The following is a 22,203-nucleotide window of genomic DNA, read 5'->3' on the forward strand; positions in this document are numbered from 1 at the left end:
GAACATTGATCACTCTTGCAAGAATAATGCTTGATGAGTACAACACTCCCAAAGCTCTATGGGCGGAAGCAATCAACACCGCATGTTATGCATCCAACCGCCTATTCCTTTAAAAGTTCCTTGGCAAGACACCTTATGAGTTGCTTAATGGGAAGAAGTCAGACGTCTCCTTCTTTAGGGTGTTTGGTTGCAAATGCTACATCTACAAGAAGCGGCAACACCTAGGGAAGTTCCAAAGACGTTGTGATATTGGTTTTCTTGTTGGTTACTCATCAAAGTCCAAAGCATATAGAGTATTTAATCATGCCACCGGCTTGGTTGAAGAAACATATGATGTGGAATTTGATGAATCTAACGGCTCCTAAGGAGCACATGAGAATCTTGATGATGTAGGTGATGAATCATTGAGGGAGGCTATGAAAAATATTCCGGTGGGAGACATCAAGCCAAAAGATGATGAAGGTGATATACAAGTCATTGATCAACCTTCTTCATCAAGTGTGCCATAAGATGGTGAAATAGATGGGAGAGTAGAAAATGAAGATACTCATGTCTCCCATGAGCAAATGGTGGTATAAGCACAAGATGTTGATGCTCCACAACCTCCTCCTCAAGTGGTCAATAGAAGAAATACACCTTTCCTACAAGATCATCCACAAGATCTCATCATAGGAAGTCCATCAAAGGATGTAATGACTTGATCTCAAAAACTTGCTTCATTTATTGCTCATCACTCTTTTGTCTCTTGCTATGAGCCTACCAAGGTAGAAGAAGCTCTTAAAGATCCAGATTGGATCAATGCCATGCATGAAGAGTTGAACAACTTCACTTGCAATGAAGTTTGGACTCTTGAAGAGCAACCAAAAGGTGCAAGAGTCATTGGAGTAAAGTGGGTGTTCCACAACAAGCAAGATGATCAAGGTGTTGTTGTGAGGAACAAGGCAAGACTAGTTGCAAAGGGGTTCTCTCAAGTTGAAGGTTTGGACTTTGGAGAGACCTTTGCACCGGTTACAAGATTAGAAGCCATCCGTATCCTACTTGCATATGCATCACATCATGAAATGAAACTATATCAAATGGATGTGAAAAGTGTATTTTTAAATGGCTTTATTAATAAACTAGTCTATGTTGATCAACCTCCCAGGTTTGAAGACCCTAGATATCCTAATCATGTTTATAGGTTGTCCAAGGCACTATATGGGCTTAAGCAAGCCCCAAGAGCTTGGTATGAGCGCCTTTGGGACTTCCTCATTGAGAAGGGCTTCACCATTGGGAAGGTCGACACCACACTATTCACCAAGAAGCTTGATGGACATATCTTCATTTGTTAAGTATATGTTGACGATATCATCTTTGGATCATCAAATGAAGACTCATGCAAAGAATTTGGTGAATTGATGTCAAAGGAGTTTGAGATGTCCATGATTGGTGAGCTTATATTCTTTCTTGGTTTTCAAGTCAAGCAAATGAAAGAAGGCATCTTCATCTCTCAAGAGAAATACACAAAAGATCTTCTCAAGAGATTCAAGATGGATGAATGTAAGCCAATCAAGACACCAATGCCTACCAATGGACATCTCGACCTAGATGTGGGAGGTAACCCGGTTGATCAAACTCTCTACTGTTCCATGATTGGTAGCTTGTTATATTTAACCGCATCTAGGCCTGACATTATGTTTAGTGTGTGTATGTATGCTAGATTTCAAGCTAATCCTAAGGAAACACATTTAATTACCGTAAAAAGAATCCTTAGGTATCTTAAGCACACACCAAGCATTGGCCTTTGGTATCCCAAAGGAGCTATATTTGAATTAGTTGGCTATTCCGATTCGGATTACGCCGGTTGCAAAGTTGATAGAAAAAGCACATCCAGAGGGTGCCATTTGCTTGGTAGATCACTTGTGTCTTGGTCCTCCAAGAAACAAAATAGTGTGGCTTTGTCCACCGCCGAAGCGGAATACATTGCCGTGGGTGCTTATTGTGCACAAATATTATACATGAAACAAACTTTGCTAGACTATGGAGTAGTTCTAGAAAAGGTACCTCTTTTGTGCGACAATAAAAGTGCGGTAAAACTTGCAAACAATCCGGTTCAACACTCTCGCACCAAACACATAGATATCCGCCATCACTTTCTAAGAGATCATGTTGCTAAAAATGATATATCACTAGAAGGTGTAAGAACCAAAGATTAATTAGCGGATATCTTCACTAAACCGCTAGATGAGGCTACATTTTGTAGATTGTGGAATGAGCTCAATGTACTTGATTTTAGTAACTTCACTAAAAGATAAGCTTGTGTTGTCCCTTGCATTCATTGTAATATACAACATGTTTAATTTTTGGTAATGCATATAGGGCTTGTCTAACATGGTTAAGATAACCGCCGTAAAGCGTGTGAAGAAGCTTAACCTTGGATCAAACTTGACAAGCAACTAGATTTACTTACAAGTATTGCATATGCATGAATGTTGTTTTGTCGTTTTGTTCCATTTGCCCTCTTATTGCCTATTTTCTTAAAAAGAATTATAGCCTAAGGCAAAATATTTTGAAAAAACTTGAGGGTTTGAGAGAGGTCACTCACATCAGTCCCAATTGGTGTTTATTTGGATCTTATTTGAGTTGGGACTTGATTAGGAACAGGCAGCATGGAGGAACATTGAAGATTTGCTGGAAAAGGGTGACCAGACGCTGCACCAGACTCTGTTGTCCAGCGTCTGGTCAGTTCACAGGAGGTGAATAGAAGCTAAAGGAGTGACCGGACTCTGCGTTTGAGCGTTCGGTCAGAAAGGGTTCCAGCGTCCGATCGATCTACATGGCGTTCAAGGCAACTGACCGGACCCTGCCTGTGTCCGATCATGGACCACCGGACGTGTCCGGTCTCGATTCCAGAGGAATTGGACCTCTCTGGAATCGACCGGACGCTGGGTGGTAGCGTCCAGTCGCTACCACTAGAGCGTCCGGCCAGTAGATCTCGTGCAGAGCTCCACCGCCGTCCACCGCCATCCACTCCTTGGGTGCCTACCGTGCTCCCTTGTTGCTGAATCACTGCAAAGCTCTCACAGTGCCGGTAAGGCCTTCTCCAACGCCATCGTGCCCTAATTCACATTGCTATTACATGCTTTAACTTCAAATTACAACCAGGGCAATCGATTCATCACGAACCCTAACCCTAGTAGTCCCGGTGTTCCCCCCATGTGCCACTTCTCTTTTCATCAGATCATCGGTTCGTCAGGTAGCAAGCTAGTCGTTTCTATTTCGCATCTAAATTGCTTGCTCTCATAGGGTTTCACATCTTTTAGATATATCGTATTTACTTGTATATCCATCTGTTCCATCATGTAGCGAGTCGATGCCATTGAGGTGTCTGTGACAGTTGACAGTCAACTCAGAGCCAAGCTCGCGAGTACGGATCGAGGCCAAGCCTCAAAAGTGTCAGTGGATAGTTGATCTTGTCAGCGGCAGTTTTTCTTGTCTAATCAGATGGCTCGCACCTAGAATGTTGGAGGTGGTCTAGGAGATGATGATCGGAGGCCCCCGCCTCGCCTGCCTGTAGATCCAAAAGGCAAGGCGATAAAGAAGATTGCATCCAAGAAGAGGAAGTACCCAGATGCAGAGACAACTCATGCAGCAGCAGTTGTAGAGGTAGCAGAGCGTGCCGAGAGAGGAGGTGCCCGCAGTGGAGTTATCATTGCAGGTCAGCAGCTTACACCAGCACAGAGGGCAGCAGTTGAGGAGCCTGAGTGTCTTCATGGTAGTCCACCTGGGACTATCATGATGGTAGGATGACATCTTCCTGTTGTGGATCCTTAGCCTTAGGGGGAGTCACGGCAGGAGTCACAGCAGTAGCCCCCACCAGCAGAGCCTCAACCAGCTTAGGAGACATAGGAGGGACAGCAGTCACAGCAGCCTCAGGAGGGTGAGGAGGGCCAGCAGGCCGAGAAGACTGAGCAGGCACCCTAGCCACTGCTACACCGCTCTAGTCGTACCTAGGTTCCAGTGTCACCGAGGCCGCCAACACAGCGGAGGGGATCACGTCTACCGCCTAGACCATAGGGTCCTCCTCCAGTGGTTCATCTTGACTTGAGGGCTACCATGGCCAAGCATGTTTGGCAGCTGAGGTTTGTAGAGTTTGAGGTGTGGTTTCCCCCGAGGAGGGATGAGAGAGCAGTAGAGGGTTTCTACACGCCACTGCAGGAGGATTTCTACAATGCTTATCTCAACAGCGGGGTAGTGTTCAGATCTCAGCGGGTATGTAGTATAGAGTCTATTGTGGCAGCAGCCGGAGAGCATATCCGCCCATACTTATCATATCTACCGGGGCTGATAGATTTGATTAGATGGACTAGATTATATGTTTTATCTTAGGTCCATCAGTTCTATGCTTCGCTCTATGTTGACCCGCATCATAACTATATACACTTTGCATTCAGAGGCAGAGACTACAGGGTGATGAGTTTTAGGGCCAGGGAGATACTGAGGCTATAGGAGCAGCCTGTCAGGTTACATGAGGTATGTTATGGACAGCAAGAGCCTCCTAGGCGTCCTCATAGAGGTTTGGTGCCCCCTATAGATCTTGTGCGCCATTGCTTCAAGGAGCCCTTTGGTGAGGGGTCGAGGAGGAACCCCAGTGACCTTACACCTATAGCTAGAGTGTTAGAGGCTATCATAAGGAGGACACTACTTCCCAGGTTGGGATACAGAGAGGGCTTGACTCGCCTCTAGCTTTGGCTCCTCAATGCACTAATGCAGCAGACAGTGTTTGATATTTGGGATCTTCTTCTATCTGAGATGGAGGACATGATAGCTGAGGGCTTCAAGGGTCGCAGGCAGCTTCCTTATGCACATTGGATCACATTCCTTATGCTCAAGGCTATGCAAGTTAGGACACCAAAGATGGTTGCCGAGTACAGAGGTGCCACCACAGAGTTTCCAGCCTATAACATGGCACAGAGGATCAGGCACAGCACACCTCAGGCACTCAGTCAGCCTCGTCGTCGTCTAGATGTACCAGAGTCCGTAGCTCAGCAGGACAAGATTATCAGAGGCATAGTAGCTACTGAGGAGGATGAGCTTGAGGCTCAGTAGGAGAGGAGCGAGTCTAGTGATAGTTCTGATGACGACTACCTACCTATTCCTCATGTGCCTCCACGCAGACACGATGCAGAGGCCGGCAGTTCCAGCTCAGCTCCACCTGCACCATAGACGGACCCCGCGTTGATTGCTATTCTTGAGCGGATGCAGTAGGATCAGGCACGAGAGGCTCAGGAGACCACTGCCAACTTTGCATAGTTTCAGGCTTGTCAGGATGAGTTCCAGCGATAGCAGCAGGTCCTCCAGCAGCAGCAGCAGCAGATGCATCAGGAGCAGTTACTCATGCAGCAGCAGCTTATGGGATTCATGCAGCATGTAGTGATAGCTCTTGGGGCCCCACAGCCATAGCCTTCACCCCAGATTGTTCAGCCTGCCACCACTACGATGACTCCAGCAGTACTGCCCAATGGGCTCTAGAGTCAGGGATAGCCTCCAGTTCCATTTGCTTCTCCCATAGTATAGGTGTCCCAGTGGTTATCCTCACCAGTGGTAGCCCCACAGTTCACACCATATCAGACAGGCTTCACACCGAATCAGTCATCCTCGCTATTTGTGCCTGATACGTCAGTCTCTAGGAGTCTTGGAGCATCTTTTAGCGAGTTGACAGGCATGACTACACCGCCACATATGCATGCTGCCGGTCCTTCTACAGCAGCTCCTGTCGTCATGACTACTCAGAGGCTCCCTTCGTCTGTCGCATCTTCAAATCCTATGACAGATATTCTAGTAGCATCATAGGCAGCACCTGCCCCAGCTCAGACCCAGACCGCTTCAGCGATGCTTCCAGCCATAGAGGGTCAGTCAGTCTAGAGCTCAAGGTCAGATGATGATGGCGCCTAGTTTCAGCTTGTTCCGCATACCTCAGCGCCCAACTCGTCCGTTGTAGCCCCGCCGACCGACCCATAGGTTTTGGTGTTTGACACCAAAGGGGGAGAGGGGTCGAGTATGTAGACTCAGGGGGAGCGTCAGTTAGGGGGAGCTAGTTATCTATTATTAGCTTATTATATATATTTGGAGTTTTATTTGTGTGATACACTATTACTTTTATGCATTCGTGTGTTTACTTTAATGCATACTATTATATCTATGTGATAGTGATATCTACGTGATTGTGATATATGATATATGTGCTCGCTATTTTGAATTCATTGATATGTCATATCACTTGTGTTATGCTCATTTGCTTTGCTTCCGCATTTATACTACGATGCAAATGAGCTTTATTACTTGTACTCATGATTATTTCATATCTTTTGAGTACATTATGTTGGTTTGGGTCATATAAGCTTGCCTAACTCTTTTGTTCTTATCGACAAAGGCTTGTATGATCCAAGCATGTCAAAAACCTCACTCTTTCACATACTCGAGGTGGTGTTGTCATCAATCACCAAAAAGGGGGAGATTGAAAGCATCTAGGCCCCTAGTTGGGTTTTGGTGATTAATGACAATACAAGATTACTATGACTAACGTGTGTTTTGTAGAGCCAATTAAGTTAGGTCATGGTAATGGGGATCGATTGGGCAATCGAGGTGGTCATGCCCCTACGATGGAAATCATTTCGGTTTTCAAAGGATGGACGACAAGGTTAAGGATGACTAGTTCTAAGTGTTGAATGGAGTTGGAGTGACACTTAGAGTAGTTTAGGACTTTGTTTTTTTTCCTTTGGCCATACTATTAAGGGGGGTATGGACGGGTAGCTTGATCTAGATGAGTCTAGTGAGTTAGGTGTGGTGCACACTTGTTAAAACTAGCACTAGGTAGCTCCTACTTATGCCTAAGATCCAATGGAGCAAACTTCATTCACATATGATCGAGAGTTGAAGGTGAATGGAGGGTCAAATGCTGACCGGACGCTGGCTCCGGTGCGACCGGACGCTGGCCGTAGGGTCCGGTCAGTTCATTTGACCAAGGTGATTGCGTTCGGTGCGACCGGATGCTAGAGTGGTCAAGTGACCGGACGCTGAGAGGCAGCGTCCGGTCAACTCCAGTAAGGTTCTAGAGAAGGGAATTCGCGACCGGACGTGTCCGGTCAGTACTGACCAGACCCTGAGGGTTCAGCGTTCGGTCGAGTACAGTAAGCATCCAGTGAGGGTTTAATGCGACCGGACGCGTCCGGTCAGTGGTGATCGGACGCTGCCAGCGTCCGGTCAACACTTAAACACTGGTGTGCGGGTTGAACTAACCGGAGCGTCCGGTCAACATGACCGGAGCGTCCGGTCACCCCACAAAAGCTCATAACGGTTCGTTTTTCAGGCTGCCTTATAAATAGAAGCTCCACTTGTGTGTGAAGCAACTTTTGCTCATTCCAACAGCTGAGAAACACGTTTGTGAGTGCCAAGAAGAGCAAGGTCCTAGTGAGGTGATTGAGATTTGAGAATCCAAGAGAGTAGCCTCATTAGTGAATCAAGAGTAGCAAAGTGTGCATCCACCGTTCTCATTAGGCTTTGTGTGGTCAAGTGAGAGTTCGTGCTTGTTACTCTTGGTGATCGCCATCACCTAGACGTCTTGGTGGTGATTGAGAGCTTGGTGATCACCCGACGGAGCTTGTGGGTGACCCAACTGAAGTTGTGAGCGGTTTTGGGTGATTCGCCGCAACAGAGTGTCAAAGAATCAACTCGTAGAGAGCACTTGATCCTTGCGCGGATCAAGGGGGAGCTACACCCTTGCGTGGGTGCTCCAACGAGGACTAGTGGGGAGTGGCGACTCTCCGATACCTCGGCAAAACATCGCCGCATTCCTCTCTCTCTCAACTCAAGTTGTGAGCAGTTTTGGGTGATTCGCCGCGACAGAGTGTCAAAGAATCAACCCGTAGAGAGCACTTGATCCTTGCGCGGATCAAGGAGGAGCTACACCCTTGCGCGGGTGCTCCAACGAGGACTAGTGGGGAGTGGCGACTCTCCGATACCTCGGCAAAACATCGCCGCATTCCTCTCTCTCTCAATTTACTTTGAGCAATTCAATACTTGTTCTTACATTCATAGAATTGCCATGCTAGAGTAAGTTTGGAACATAGGTTGTAAGTCCTTTGTGCGTTAGATTATTAGAAACACTTTTCTAGGCACAAGGGGTTAATTGGGCTAACCGTATGATTTAATTATTGCAAGAAAATTTAGAATTAGCCCAATTCACCCCCTCTTGGGCATCTTGATCCTTTTAGAGGGCTCTCTTTGGGATTCTCAAATCTCAATCACCTCACTAGGACCTTGCTCTTCTTGGCACTCTCTAAGGTGTTTCTCAGCTGTTGGAATGAGCAAAAGTACCCCCACACACGAGTGGAGGTGGTATTTATAACATGGACTAAAAAATGGACCGTTATGTGCCTCTGTGTGGTGATCGGACGCTCCGGTCAGTACACCCCGAACTCTAGTGTTTACCGTGTGACCGGACGCTGGCCAGCGTTCGCTGAGCACTGACTGGACGCGTCCGGTCGTGATTTTCCCTCTCTTGAACCTTATTGGAGTCAACCGGACGCAGGCTCTCAGCGTCCGGTCACTTCACCTCTCAGCGTCCGGTCGCACCAGACGATTTCACCTTGGTCAAATGAACTGATCGGACTCTGCGCCAGCGTCCGATCAACCCAGAACCAGCGTCCGGTCAGTATTTGACCCTCCATTCACTTCCAACTCTCGATCATATGTGAATAAAGTTTGCTCCATTGGATCTAAGGGTTGTTTTAGAGCTACCTAGTGCTAGTTTTAACAAGTGTGCACCACACCTAACTCACTAGACTCACCTAGGTCAAGCTACCCGTCTATATCCCCCTTAATAGTACGGCTAAAGGAAAAATAAAGTCCTAAACTACTCTAAGTGTCTCTCCAACTCCAATCGACACTTAGAACTAGTCCATCCTTAACTTTGTCGTCCATCCTTTGAAAACCAAAACGATTTTCATCGTAGGGGCATGACCACCTTGATTGCCCAATTGATCTCCATTACCATGACCTAACTAAATTGCCTCTATAAAACACACGTTAGTCATAGTAATCGTGTATTGTCATTAATCACCGAAACCCAATTAGGGGCCTAGATGCTTTCAGAGAGGATCTAGTGTATTTATATTGAGAGTTTGCATCTAATGGCACTACTTCATCGTCTTAGCTACAAGATGTGCTAGAACCGCCTAATTTAATACACTTCCAAGAGTACTTGTCTTCTATTAGATACTGAGTACTCCGAGGAGCACACTAAATCAAACAGTTCCGTCAAGCACACCCAATAGGAGAACTAAAAAATCCACATTTTTCATCAAGACATAAATAAGTGAGTAAAGCTTACATCATTCTTAATCCATTTCAAACATCACAAGGTTACATAAAATCGGAGTTATTACAATATCAGATTTATCACAACAAATTTTATACAACAGCGGAAATAATTATGGGGTAACATGAACATGAGTTGATATATTACAGGTTTACATATTTTTATCTTGCAACAGAAAATAATAGAGGGAAGTTGCTGGTTAGGACGGCAACCATAGCCACTCAAGTTAATCTTTTTGTGACATTTTTGGGATTAAGACTATTTTTTTGAGGAATGGATTAAGATTATTTCCCCTAATGAGATAAAAATGCTAGGGCCGACATGTTTTCCAAGCAGAGTTTCATTATGGAAATTTGACAAGTACTCCATATAACTCATGTAACACAATATATAGCTTTATTGCAACAGGGGCGATAGCTAACGCCAAAGTTTGTGATCAGAAGTACAAAGGACAAAGTTTTTTATTCTCCGCAGAGGCACGCACTCACTGATCACGGACATTGTTTAAAACAAACATATAAGGTTTAGATCTTCAAAGTCTCAATCATTCTTATTCCTTTAGAAAAGTGTTCTTTGACCCCCTCTAAGAAGTTCGCCTCTGTAATCCTCCTGTACCTTGCCGGTCGCTTCTCATCCAGTAAACCGGCCGCCGGCTCAAGCACATTGTCACGTTGCACCGCATAGAGCATGGCCAGTGAGATCCTCTCCTTCTCAGCATTCGTCACAACCCTGTGCACTGGGCTTTTGAATATCCCATTGTTCATTATCTGTATCAAAATTTTGTAGTCAAGTTTAGCATAAAGGATTCAGGAAGTTGGATATACATCAGTTTCATTTATTTAGTTATTTTTGGAAATTTAATCACCACAGAGATTCAGGACACACAATATAATAGCTTGGATTCCCAGTTGCCTACCTCCAAGGAGTCTCCCAGGTTAATCACCAGAGTGTGAGGAATGGATGGAACATTGAACCACTTGTTCTCTTTCTGAACCTGCAGTCCACCGACCTCACGATCGACCAGAAGAACCGTCAGAAGAGGGCCGTCAGAGTGAGCCTTGATACCCAAGACGAGCTCTGGCCTTGGACAAGGAGGATAGTAGTTGAATCTGGCATAAGCTTGAGGACGACCACCAATCTGGTTGATGAAATCTTCTTCATCAATCTCCAAGATCTTGGCCATCGCTCGCAAGATCTTTTCCATAACAGTCTTGGTTTTTGTTGCGTACTCGTGCAGAAGATCCCTGCAAAAAGGAAGAACAGTTCAGGCAAAGGCCATTTGTCTTGCTAATGTGTTAGTAGTAGCAAACTGACAAATACTGTTTTCTGTTTCTTGGAGTATACTATACAAGACACATGAGTGATGAGTCATATGTAACATAAACGCTCACATGTGTATTTTTTCATTTATTTTTCTTTGAAAACTTGTAAAAGAAAAGCCTGAAAAGTGAGGAGGAATTGTTTTGAGTGCCGGAATTTCACAATAAACTGTTTGGTTTATTAAATGATCCAGGGAAAAAACATTTCCATTATTCCAGTTCTAGAAAGGCTAAAACTAAAAAGGAGAGTAGGAGGTGACCTGAAGGATTCAGGATGTTTGGGCCATTGAGCAAGGTTTCTTTCGTCTTCAGGCTCCACCTTTAGCTGCAGGCGATCGCTCCAGTCAAGGATATGATCATGCGCTATCACCGGATCACTGCCGTACCCTTCCAGCTGGAGGCGCGTGCCTTCCCTCAGGTTGCTGTATTTCTGCCTCTCCTGGAGCGGCTGGTTGAAAAACTCTCGTGACGCCTTCATCAGATCCTCTATTAGAGAAGCGTCTATGCCATGGTTGGTAGCCTGCATGGCATGGCACAGAGATAGCTATTGCATGCATGAGGAGGCAGCGATGGAGCAATGTTCGCATGATGATGCAACATGGGAACCGATCGAGAGGGAGAAGAAGAAGCAGGGAATCGATCTCACCAAGAAAAGCCCCCAGGTCTGTAGCGCTGAGCGGAGCTTGGCGGCCTCGTCGGCGGTCGACAGCTTGTCGAGGTCGACGATAGGCAGGGGATCCGGCATGTCAGCCGCGACCGTCAGGCTGCCAGGGCGGTCCTCCTCCCGCTGCACGAACCGGCTCGGTGGCTCCTCCACGAGGGCGGCCAGGTCTTTCACTGGAGTCGGCACCTTCCATGATTCACCAGCCATCGGTGCTTGTTTATTACTACCACACACGAAGATGTGGAGCAGCTCTCTAAGCATATTTATAGTGTTTCCTGAATCCTGATCAACTTTCAGTAGGTAAAGTGATTAGGCTACAGACAGAGTTTGTTACATAGAGATAGATTAATTTCCCGAAGCCATAAAACCTAGAAACGCTAGTGATAAACCACAAGCTGCCTGTTGTTGACACTGTCTAGTATGTTAGGCTAGAAACAAAGTTTGTTACCTAGAGATATGCTTCAGTTTCTCCTTTGCTAATGAAGATAGACTTTGTTAGAAAGAAAGGCACTTTGTATACTTTATTATTTTTGCAAAAGAGTTTCTATTTTTTAGTTAACAGATAGTTTGCTCCAAAATCTATCTTTCGGTTGGTAAAGTGATTAGGCTACAGACAGACTTTGTTACATAGAGATAGAATCGACTTCCCAAAGCCATAAATCCTGAAAATGCTACTGATAAACCACAAGCTATCTGTTGTTGACACTATCTAGTTTGTTAGGCTAGAAACAAAGTTTGTTACCTAGAGATACGCTCCGGTTTCCTTTGCTAATAAAGATAGACTTAATTTGTTAGCAATAAAGGCACTTTATATATGTATTTATTATTTTGCAAAGAGTTTCTATATTTCAGTTCACAGGTAGTTTGCTCCAAAATCTATGTATTTTTTGGCAGGCTTTGTTACGTAGAGATAGATCGACTTCCCAAAGCCATAAATCCAGGAAACGCTAGTGATAAACCACAAGCTATCTGTTGTTGACACTATCTAGTTTGTTAGGCTAGAAACAAAGTTTGTTACCTAGAGATATGCTTTAGCTTCCTTTGCTAGTAAAGATAGACTTAATTTGTTAGCAATAAAGGCACTTTGTATATGTATTTTATTATTTTTGCAAAGAGTTTCTATATTTTAGTTAACAGGTAGTTTGCTCCAAAATCTATCTATTTTTTGGCAGGCTTTGTTACATAGAGATAGATCGACTTCCCAAAGCTATAAATCCTGGAAACGCTAGTGATAAACCACAAGCTATCTATTGTTGACACCATCTAGTTTGTTAGGCTAGAAACAAACTTCGGTTCCTAGAGAAATGCTTCAGTTTTCTTTGCTAATAAAGATAGACTTTGTTAGAAAGAAAGGCACTTTGTATATTTTAATATTTTTGTAGAAGGGTTTCATTTTTTCAGTTAACAGATAGTTTCCTCCAAAATCTATCTATTATTTGGCACTAAAAGTTGCTTTATTTTTTGTGCTCTGTTTGATTGACCCGTCTTTAATATATATCTGTGTGCCATATTGGGTTTTATCAGTGTGCGCAACCCATGGGGGAATCTTTTATCCAAATGTTTCATATCGGTTTTGGGTTCAATTTATTTAGTACCAGTATATGAAAATAGCTTAATAGTGATGGGTAATAATAACATGCAATAGTGATGGGCATTTTGCCTGTCATCTTGGATGTGTTACTAATGATTTATCAAAAGTTGTCTGCCACATTTTGTACTCAATAGTCATTCATGGAAATTGACGTCCACCACTTTACTAAAAGGATCCCATGGGAGTGCCCAAGAGGGGGGAGGAGGGCTAAATTGGCTATGTTGTGCGGTGACTTGAATCCTACTTAGACTAGGGCTCATGTGTTGACAACAGAAAATGTAAATATACACAAACTAATATTTTCCCAATAATTATGTAATTCCTGTAAAAAATAAGTTTTAGGCTATGTGTTATATCGGATTTGGCATCCTAAGTTTTTTCCTTGTTGCAACACATGTGCATATTTTCTAGGATTGATAAAAATTATATCTGGAGCTAACAAATTCTATCTCTAATAATGAAGTTTTTTTCTCTGGCTAGCTTTTGTGATAACAATAAAAGGACAAGTTCTCTTCTTCCTAACAAATCTATCTTCAGCACATGCATAAAGCATCTTTAGATGACGAAGTTTATTTCTAGCCTGACAAAGGCCTGTTCGCTTGAACTTATCAGCCGGCTTATCAGCTAGAATCTACAGTATTTTTCTCTCACAATAAAACAGCTTCAGCCGGCTTATCAGCCGACTTTAATACCAGCCGAACATAGATGGGTTGTTCTATGAAACTATCAGTCCATTTCCACAGTTTATGGCTTGGAAAGTCGATCTTTAGGCAATAAAGTCTGTCTCTGGGTAACAAAGTTTGTTTCTAGCCTAACAAACTAGATAGATTTTTTTATGAATGACCAGTCTGTTTCCTAACAAACTAGATAGCTTGTTATATGAGACTATCAATCCATTTACATGCTTTATGCCATACTTCCTCTATCATGTAATATAGTGCATTCTAAGAATTTTAAGATAAATTAAGGGAGAACATAAAGTCGCATGTACCCTCATTTTATTTTCTAATCAGACGCTATCATCAACATGATTAATAGTGATTGGTTGATAAATGGAAAGTATTTAATGCAAAACTAGTTTTTGTCCTCTAGAATGCATTATATTTGAGGACGAATTTTGAATGCGAGAATGCACTATATTATAGGATGGAGGGAGTAGAAAGTAAATTTTTATAGGTAATAAAGTTTGTCTGTGGATAACAAGATTTGTTTCTACTTTAACATACTAGATAGCTTGTTGTATTAGACTATTAGCCCGTTTCCAGAGTTTATGGCTTTAAAAGTCGAACTTTAGGTAATATGATTAAAGCTTGCCTCGCCTTACCAACTAGATTGGTAATATAAAGCTTGCCTTACCAACAAATTCTACCTGATACTAGATACTTGATGGCAAACGGTTCGATCTAGTATATATTTCCAGTGGCGAAGCTAGAGCAAATGGGTGGGGGTGCACAACTTCATCATGAACATAGTGACCCATGTAATGTTCAAACAAATAGTATGACTAACTCACAATTTTTAACATTAAAATTCAACTTGCAGTAATGACAATGTGATTTTAGTCAAAATATAAGTAAACTGGTAGGGGCAAGGGCAATAATACTCACCGTTTATAAGTTATAACAAAATAAAGACGACATTGATCACTAGTGTAGTGATCAAAATAATGCCAAAACGATGAACAAAAGATGTCCCATATAGCAAAATATGTGATCCAGCCTAAAGAAAAGAGAATAAATAGGTCCATTATTTAGCAAAAAAATGTAGAATTATCCATTGAAAGCAGATGCATTGCATTTGTATTACCCCTTAGAGATCATATTTATGCCATTTTCCTTCCATGGTCATGAAAGGACGAACCACAGTCTCATTGCTAACTTTCTTCATTTCTTCCTTCCTCATCCTAATTGATTTCATCTGGACATGAAGTTCTATTATCATTGATCGTGTCTTGGGCTTCCGTTTATAATACCTCTACATGATTACCTATAATTCATTCATTTGCATAATGAAATTGCAGTTCACAATAATTTCATTGAGGACGAACTTGAACTTGAGAAAAATTGAATAAACACTCACCGGCACTCCGGCAGGGTGCAGCGAATCACTCAGCGGGGGCGGGGTCGTAGGGAGCCACACAGCCAAGCAGCGGGCGCCAGGCGGCCATGGGCGGACGGCTATGGCTTCGTGGAGCGCTGGAGCCCGGAGCGAACGATGTCACTGTGACCTGGGGGCCTAGGACGGGCGCCATGGAAGGACAGCGGGTCAGGGGCGATAGAACAGCAGCAGCCAGCAGGAGCACCGACGCGGTAGGCCGGCAGCGGCTCTTATTCGCGAGCGCGAGGGCAAGGGCTGAAGGGCAGGCGATGCGTCGCGCCTTGCGCAGTCGTCGCGCGGAAGCGGAAGGAATCGCGAATCACGCAGTCGTCGAAGCCTAAAGGAAGTGGCGTAGTGGGCTTCAAGGCCTAGTGGGGGTGCCTCCTATTGGGCCATGGGGGTGCCTACAGGGGCGAATTTTGCCACACCTTAAGAATTTCTAGAATTTGGGGGTGCCTGGGCACCCACGCCCACCTATTGGGCTTCGCCCTAATATTTCGAGCAAATAATAACAAGAAAACTACCTATAACAATATTCTTTCACATGAAAAAGATGATGAATTGTAGTGAGCATATTTCCTACTAGATAGGCATGTGGTGAAGAGGGAAGATGGTTGCTAGGAAATCACCGAGCCAACAATGAGAACGCATGCAACATTGAACAATGGCATGAATACTGCTATCTTGACTGGTGTAAAACAATATTTTCTTGTACCTCAAACTCACGTAGCTTTGTGTTGACATAAAAATGTGGCAATATGACCAACACACAGCAAGCCGGACGATCTGAACGGAACAAGATCGGAGATCTGCTTGGCTTCAATATAGAACCAGTCGATTCTGAAAACCCAACGATGTGCCAGTCAATTTGACCTGTAATTGACAAGAAAAGAAAATCTTATCAGTAATTTAAGGTGAAACATGTCGGTGTTGTCCCAGACAGTTCCAAATGTGAGACTAGATAGCCAATTTAATAAGGCTATCGACTAAATAGTCGATATCCAGCGTATCATGAAATGAAGATCTTTAGATTAATGATGATCGGCTAATGTTAAATGATGATGACGTAAGTCAAAATAACCGATGCTCATGGTTCATAGCGGATTTATGGTGATTGATTAATCGAGACAAAAACAAGTACAATACATCCGAATACAAAACTTAGAAGATCCTTCCTTAATTTAAGATTCCAATATATGTTACCAAATAGTCGATTGATATAGTTATTGATTACAGACTTGGTAACCAGTAAGGGAGTAATATAAGAAAATATCATCGGCTAAATGGAACATGATCAGTATAAAGCATCAAACCGATAAGTTTGATGAAAAGAGTATAACATGCAAACAAAATCGACTGTCTAATGCAAATGAATCTACAAACACTCTGAATCTAATCTATCATCATCAACAGTGAGATTCGATCGGATCGATACAACTATGATAATGATAACAAACTAAAGCCAAAGAATCTATAAAATCATCTATATGTCGACAGATTCATGAAAACATGCTAAATGTGTGAAAGCATAGGCAATCGGCTAAAATAGCCGATGCATGCATAGCAAACAAACAGAGTACATATCTCGATCATGAACAAAACCACTAATCGATAAATCTCTAATCCAAAGTCTTACCAGTGAGGTTCGATCGAGTCGATGCAGCTATAGTTGTGTCATTAGATTAGATCTTATTAACTAGTGAACTAACTCAAGATTGGAACATGTCTTTGGATGCATACTATGTTTGATTGGAATAGAGATAAAATAGCCGATCTAGCAGAATTAAGCCATCAATTATAAGATTCAAAGTGTGACCGGACTAGAAGACAGCCAATTAAGATGATGTGATGCCGATTCTATCTCTATCTCAATCAGGTGATTTGTTATAATTAATAAAACATTAATTACAACACGATCGATAACCGGTGCATCAACCAAAAACATCAAGGAAAATCTTACTAATCTTAGTAGATTTGATAACCAGTGATATTGTGTTAAACAACAAGTTATTTAACACAAGATTGATAACTTTGATCTATATTATGGTTCGTAAGAGATCAATCAGCTGATGCAGCCTTACAAACAACAATATGAATCGATAACTAACTTATATCATAACTCATAAAAGATCAATCAATTGATGCAGCTTTACAAGCATAATACAAGTCATGACGGTACTCACAAGCAAGCTAGGGATCGATCAGTCGATGCAGCCCTGTTTGCTGAAGAACTCGTCGAGATATATAGTACTCCTACTCCTAACGCGATGGCGAAAGCCAAAAAGATTGTGTTGATTTATTGTTCGTGTCCTTGTACAATAACCGGGGTCCAATATTTATACCCGGAATCTAAACATGAATCCTACTCAAATACGACTCATTACAATTCTTGGAATAAAAAAACATTCCTAACTTAAAATAACTTGGCCCTAATTTTTTTCTTTTTTTAGAGTCCGACACATCTTTCCCCAACGCCATCCGTACGTAGTCCATTGACGTCGTCTGCTAACATCATCCAAAAAGAGCCGATTCCAGTACCGCATCTGAATCAGCTAATATCGATCTTTACGCAATCGATTCCTCGATAACACAATCCTAGAAGCTTCGAGTTTCTACGTCATCCTTCCCAAATTTTGGTGTAAACACTTTGCTACATCGATTCGATCTTTTTTCAAACTGACTGGTGGGTACTCTGATGGGGGGTCACCAGAGTTCTTCGATGGGTTTGGAACCTTATGTGTACCTCTTTGGAATGCACCAGAAACTCTAGCGCTAGCACCTGAGAGTTCATTAGAGAGTGGTGCAGCGAGGGTGTTTTCTTTGAAAATCTCACCGAAAAAGTCCTGTGCTGCTGGATGAAGAGCACCAGACAATAGGCTACACCAACGACTATTTGAGTGTTTAACTCTAGTCATTGAACTAGCCATTGGGAAACCTCTGGTGGTCTTCTCGGGTGGTCACCGAAGTTTTTCATTGAGCATGAAAATTATTTTGAAAGTGAGTAACAACTAGTTTTGTGTGTTCGGTTATAAATAGGTGGTGTGTTTAGTCATTTCGCCTCTCTTGGACTTCTTGGATGATATTCACACACATTTGAGCTCAAGTTAAGACTCCACTCACATTTGTTGGGTGATATTGGAGAGGATCTAGTGCATTTACAACGAGAGTTTACATCTAATGGCACTACATCATCATGGCTGGAAGATTGTTGTTACTCTTGGTTGTTGCCGCCACCTAGACGGCTTGGAGGCAATAGGACTCCATGGAGCACTCAATTGGAGATTGTGAGGTTCTCCAGAGGTGATTTAGTGGATTCGTGGTTGTTGTGTACATCGTAATCTAGTCTCTCATACACTAGCGCTCACGTTGGAGCCAAGCTTGAGGGCTTGTTGAGTTAATATAGGAGTGGTGATCCTTAGACACGCCACAACGGGGACATAGGTTGCTGGCAAGCAACCGTCGGGAAAAAAATCTTATGTCATCTTTTCTCCCTTAGGGTTTGCAACTCTACACTTGCTCTTTGCTTGTGTAGTTGTTAGAGTAATCGAGTAGCTCTTATGCTTAATTCAAGTTTTTGCATTTTCTAGTGATAACTTGTAGTTTATCTTCCTCACTAGATCTGTGTAGGTGTGCTCTTGAGCTTAGCCTTTGTTAGTTGTTCTAGTTGCTTGCTAGTTGTAGTCTGGCTACTAGACTTTGTGTAGGGCTTGCTCTTGCTGGCTTGCTTAGACTAGGTGCTAGTAGTGCTTATTAGGGCTCACTTTGTTACTAACTATTGTGCCTAGTTGTGATTGTGCCTTGTAGATTTTGTTAATAGACTATTCACCCTCCCTCCAATTATGAACCAATCCTTTTAATGACATAGGTACATGCCTAAGATTAGTAACTCACTGGCGCCAGTGATGTTTCTACAGTTTGTTTAGAAGGCTCGAGGCACAAAAAAATGTTGGCATCAGGATAGGACTGACCAGTGGTTGCTTGAGATAGTAATGGCTAAAAAGGGCATGAATAACATTGTGGTGAATGTGGCGATGCTTTAGGGAGAAAATATAAATACATATATGTAAGAGGACGTATGAGATAATCGAAGATTTAAATAAATAGAAGGATAATGAAACTAAATAATTGTAAGAAACTTGGACAATGGTTTAATTAAGGAATATTAGAGGTCCCCAAAAGGAAACCAAAGACTCTTGATTTAGTCTCGATAGAAGTTGCACAACCATGAGATATGAGAGTCCGTTTAAAATGCAAGAATTTCACATGAATTGTAAAAGAACTTTACATGAATTAGTTTAATTTTACACAAAAAAGGATAGAATAGGGAAAAACTCTTCTGTTCTAAATAAGGCCTAGGTGAAGAAAAATAAGAAACATGAGAGAATCACGAAATTATTTTTTAATCCAAGATATTAGTTGATTGTGGCTATATGGAGATCGTGTCGTGTCGATAGATGTACAGTCAAATAAATAATAAAACTATTGAAAAGATATCCTCAAGTGAAAAACACAAAACACAGAGGATCTATTTGGCAGAACTTCCAGAGCAACTTTCAGACAGAATGAGGATCATTGTCAAACGGATCAGAGGTCCATCATTTAGTGAAAGTGATTCTATGCTAATTCTATGAAATGAATATTTGAAATAAACTAGGGTCTGGGAGCTGAAAAAAATAGGTCATGTTCGCTTGGAGGAATTCTGGAGGAATTTGGATGGTTTGAAGGAATGCTGTAGGAATTTGTGAGAGAAAAACATTGTTCCGGATGAAAAAAAAAGAAGTGGATCAAGCCGGGTTTAAGGGCACGCGAACAGGGCCTAAATTCACTCTATGTATAATCACTGTAGTCAGAGAGTAAGCTTAGCATGTGTTTGGTTGGGTGGTCCAAGTGGGTTGGGTTGAACCCGTTTTTGGGCTGTTTGGTTTGGGGAGCACGTGGGTTAGGTTCATCCTAGTAGGGCGCAGATCAGGGTTCGCTCCTTTCCTCCAAATCGGAGAAATCGAGCGAACCCACTTGGTTTGCATGCGTGCAGAGGAGGCGGACCACGCGCAGTGGCGTACAAATCCCAACCCCGGCGGCGGCGGGCACACGCCGCCCCGGCAACGCGCAGCGGACGGCCGCGGCCACACGCACCCCCCGCTACGCGTCTGGGCAGAGGGTAGTAGACCATGCCGCCAGCGAGCTGCGGTCGCGAGGAGGGACGAACAGAAGACCGTGCCGAAAGAGAACCAGCATGCCGCGGTTGCGAGCTGCGGCAGGCCACCGCAAGTCGCGGCCAACGGAGCAAGCCGTGCCAGAGGAGCTGGCCGCGGCCGAGCGAAGGAGTGGCGGCGAAGGACCAACCTGGGAGAGTAGACGATGAAGGAAAGAGGAAGAAGAGACCAAAGGGGTGGATGACATGTGGGCCTCGCACGTCAGCGGCCTCATCCCACATTTGTTAACCTTCAAACCAAACAGAGAACTAGAATGGACCCATCCCTGTCAACCAAACACGATATGGGTCCAATCTAAAAAAAAAAAAACTAGGTTAGGGTCAACCTATTTCACTGGGTCCCGGAACCGAACACAGGCTTAGAGAATCACAAAGAAACATTTTTAATTAGAAAATCAGCTTTCAAATCTAATCTAAAGTAAAAAAGATGGAATAACCCATAATAGGCTATAGAAAAATGAGAAGAAAAAAAGCTAACTACCTTGCTAGTTATCCAAACGCCACTATCCCTCTGCCACAGCGAGGGCCGCCTCGTATCGAGCCGCTGAAGCCATGGCGACAACGCCGACCACCGCATTCCTCCGCCTCACTCCAGCCCCTTCTCCCCGCACCGCGCGCCCTTCTCGCTCTGCTACCTTCCTGCAGCCCGCGCTCTCAGTTTCCCTCTCCCACTCCCTCCCCGACTGCCGCAACCACCGCCTTGCCGCCGCCTCCAAGGACACTGCTAGCAGCAAGGGACAGGAACAAGATCAAGAGCCCGCATCGTCCGCGCTGGAGGAAGGAGGAGCGGAGAAGGGAACGGAGGTGGGGGGAGCATCGCCCGCCGAGAAGAGCCCGGAGGCGGTGGCGGCGGAGCTGAAGGAGGTGCTAAGGGCGCGGAAGGAGGCGGAGGCCGCCGAGGGGGGCGGCGGGTGGTGGGCCGGCGTGGCGCAGGAGATGACCGAGATCGAGTGGCCGGCGCCCGGGAAGGTGGTGGGCACCACCGGCGTGGTGCTTGGGGTCATCGCGGGCTCCACTGTCGCGCTGCTGTCCGTCAACGCGCTCTTCGCCGAGCTCTCCGACACCGTCTTTGCCGGACGCGGACTTCAGGACTTATTCTCCGGCTGACGACGCCGCGTGCTTCTGTACTCTGTAACTATTGTTTTCTTGCACTTGGGGCTAGGGCCATAGATCGAGTGTTGGAGGTTGGAATTATGTCCCTTTTTCAATTGCGAGTCTCTTGCGAAATTGGTAATGTTACTAATATGTGAATGACATCTTGTTGGTAAATGGTGACTCAGAAACCTAACTTGAGTTTCTACATAGTTGTGAGATAATTATAGGCTCCCAGATTACTACTAGTTAATACTCAACTCTTATAAAATAAGGGCTCAAATTTCACTTATGTTCAAACAATTGGCTGAAAAGAATTTCTGCAGATTAAAAAGCATATGGTTAATGCTATGCTGTTCTGATTCACTGCCACAGTAGTAGTTTGGACTAACTGAATAATGCTCACTGTCTGTTTAGTGGCTTCATTTCACCCTGATGAAGTAACTGATAGATAGGTGAATTGATACTTATATACAATCAAAAGGGACGGGCACTTCCTGCTATCTAAGTTATGTGGAGTGCCTCTTAATAAATTGTACAATCTGAAGTATAGGGGTTTCCACGAGGATTCTGACTCAACCTTGATCGATCTGGTGAGTTACGGATGGGATTATCAGCTTAATGACATTAGCCTAATGCTTTGTTTTGTTGGGTTTGACAAATGTTCACTGTTTCTGTATCAATTCTCTCCCCATCGTTTAAGTAGCCTACTCTATTAGTCTTGCATTTATTTTTCCTTGGATGATTGTATAGCCACGTTGGAAACAAGAATCTATATTAGGATCTTTTTGTGTTGCTTTGGTTACGAGGTTATGGGGTTAAATTTAATTATTTGCTTTCTAATGAATGATATATACGTATACAATTGTA

At 43.6% G+C, this 22,203-nt stretch overlaps 2 protein-coding genes across 2 annotated transcripts; one reads left to right on the forward strand and one right to left on the reverse strand.

Moving 5' to 3' along the window:
- Positions 1-9,737: 9,737 nt before the first annotated feature.
- LOC136523151 (jasmonate-induced oxygenase 4-like) lies at positions 9,738-11,602 on the reverse strand. Its single transcript, XM_066516931.1, has 4 exons — positions 11,324-11,602; positions 10,938-11,197; positions 10,275-10,602; positions 9,738-10,125 (listed from the first exon to the last, which is right to left on the reverse strand). The coding sequence occupies exons 1-4, from the start codon at positions 11,600-11,602 to the stop codon at positions 9,883-9,885; spliced, it is 1,110 nt and encodes a 369-aa protein (XP_066373028.1). The 3' UTR covers positions 9,738-9,882.
- A 9,138-nt stretch (positions 11,603-20,740) lies between these two features.
- Positions 20,741-21,493, forward strand: LOC136522410 (preprotein translocase subunit SECE1-like). Its single transcript, XM_066516233.1, has one exon. The coding sequence runs from the start codon at positions 20,794-20,796 to the stop codon at positions 21,346-21,348; it is 555 nt and encodes a 184-aa protein (XP_066372330.1). The 5' UTR covers positions 20,741-20,793; the 3' UTR covers positions 21,349-21,493.
- The last annotated feature ends 710 nt before the right edge of the window (positions 21,494-22,203 follow it).

This window comes from Miscanthus floridulus, chromosome 18 (genome assembly GCF_019320115.1).
Source record: "Miscanthus floridulus cultivar M001 chromosome 18, ASM1932011v1, whole genome shotgun sequence".
In the NCBI taxonomy this organism is placed as follows: Eukaryota; Viridiplantae; Streptophyta; class Magnoliopsida; order Poales; family Poaceae; genus Miscanthus; species Miscanthus floridulus.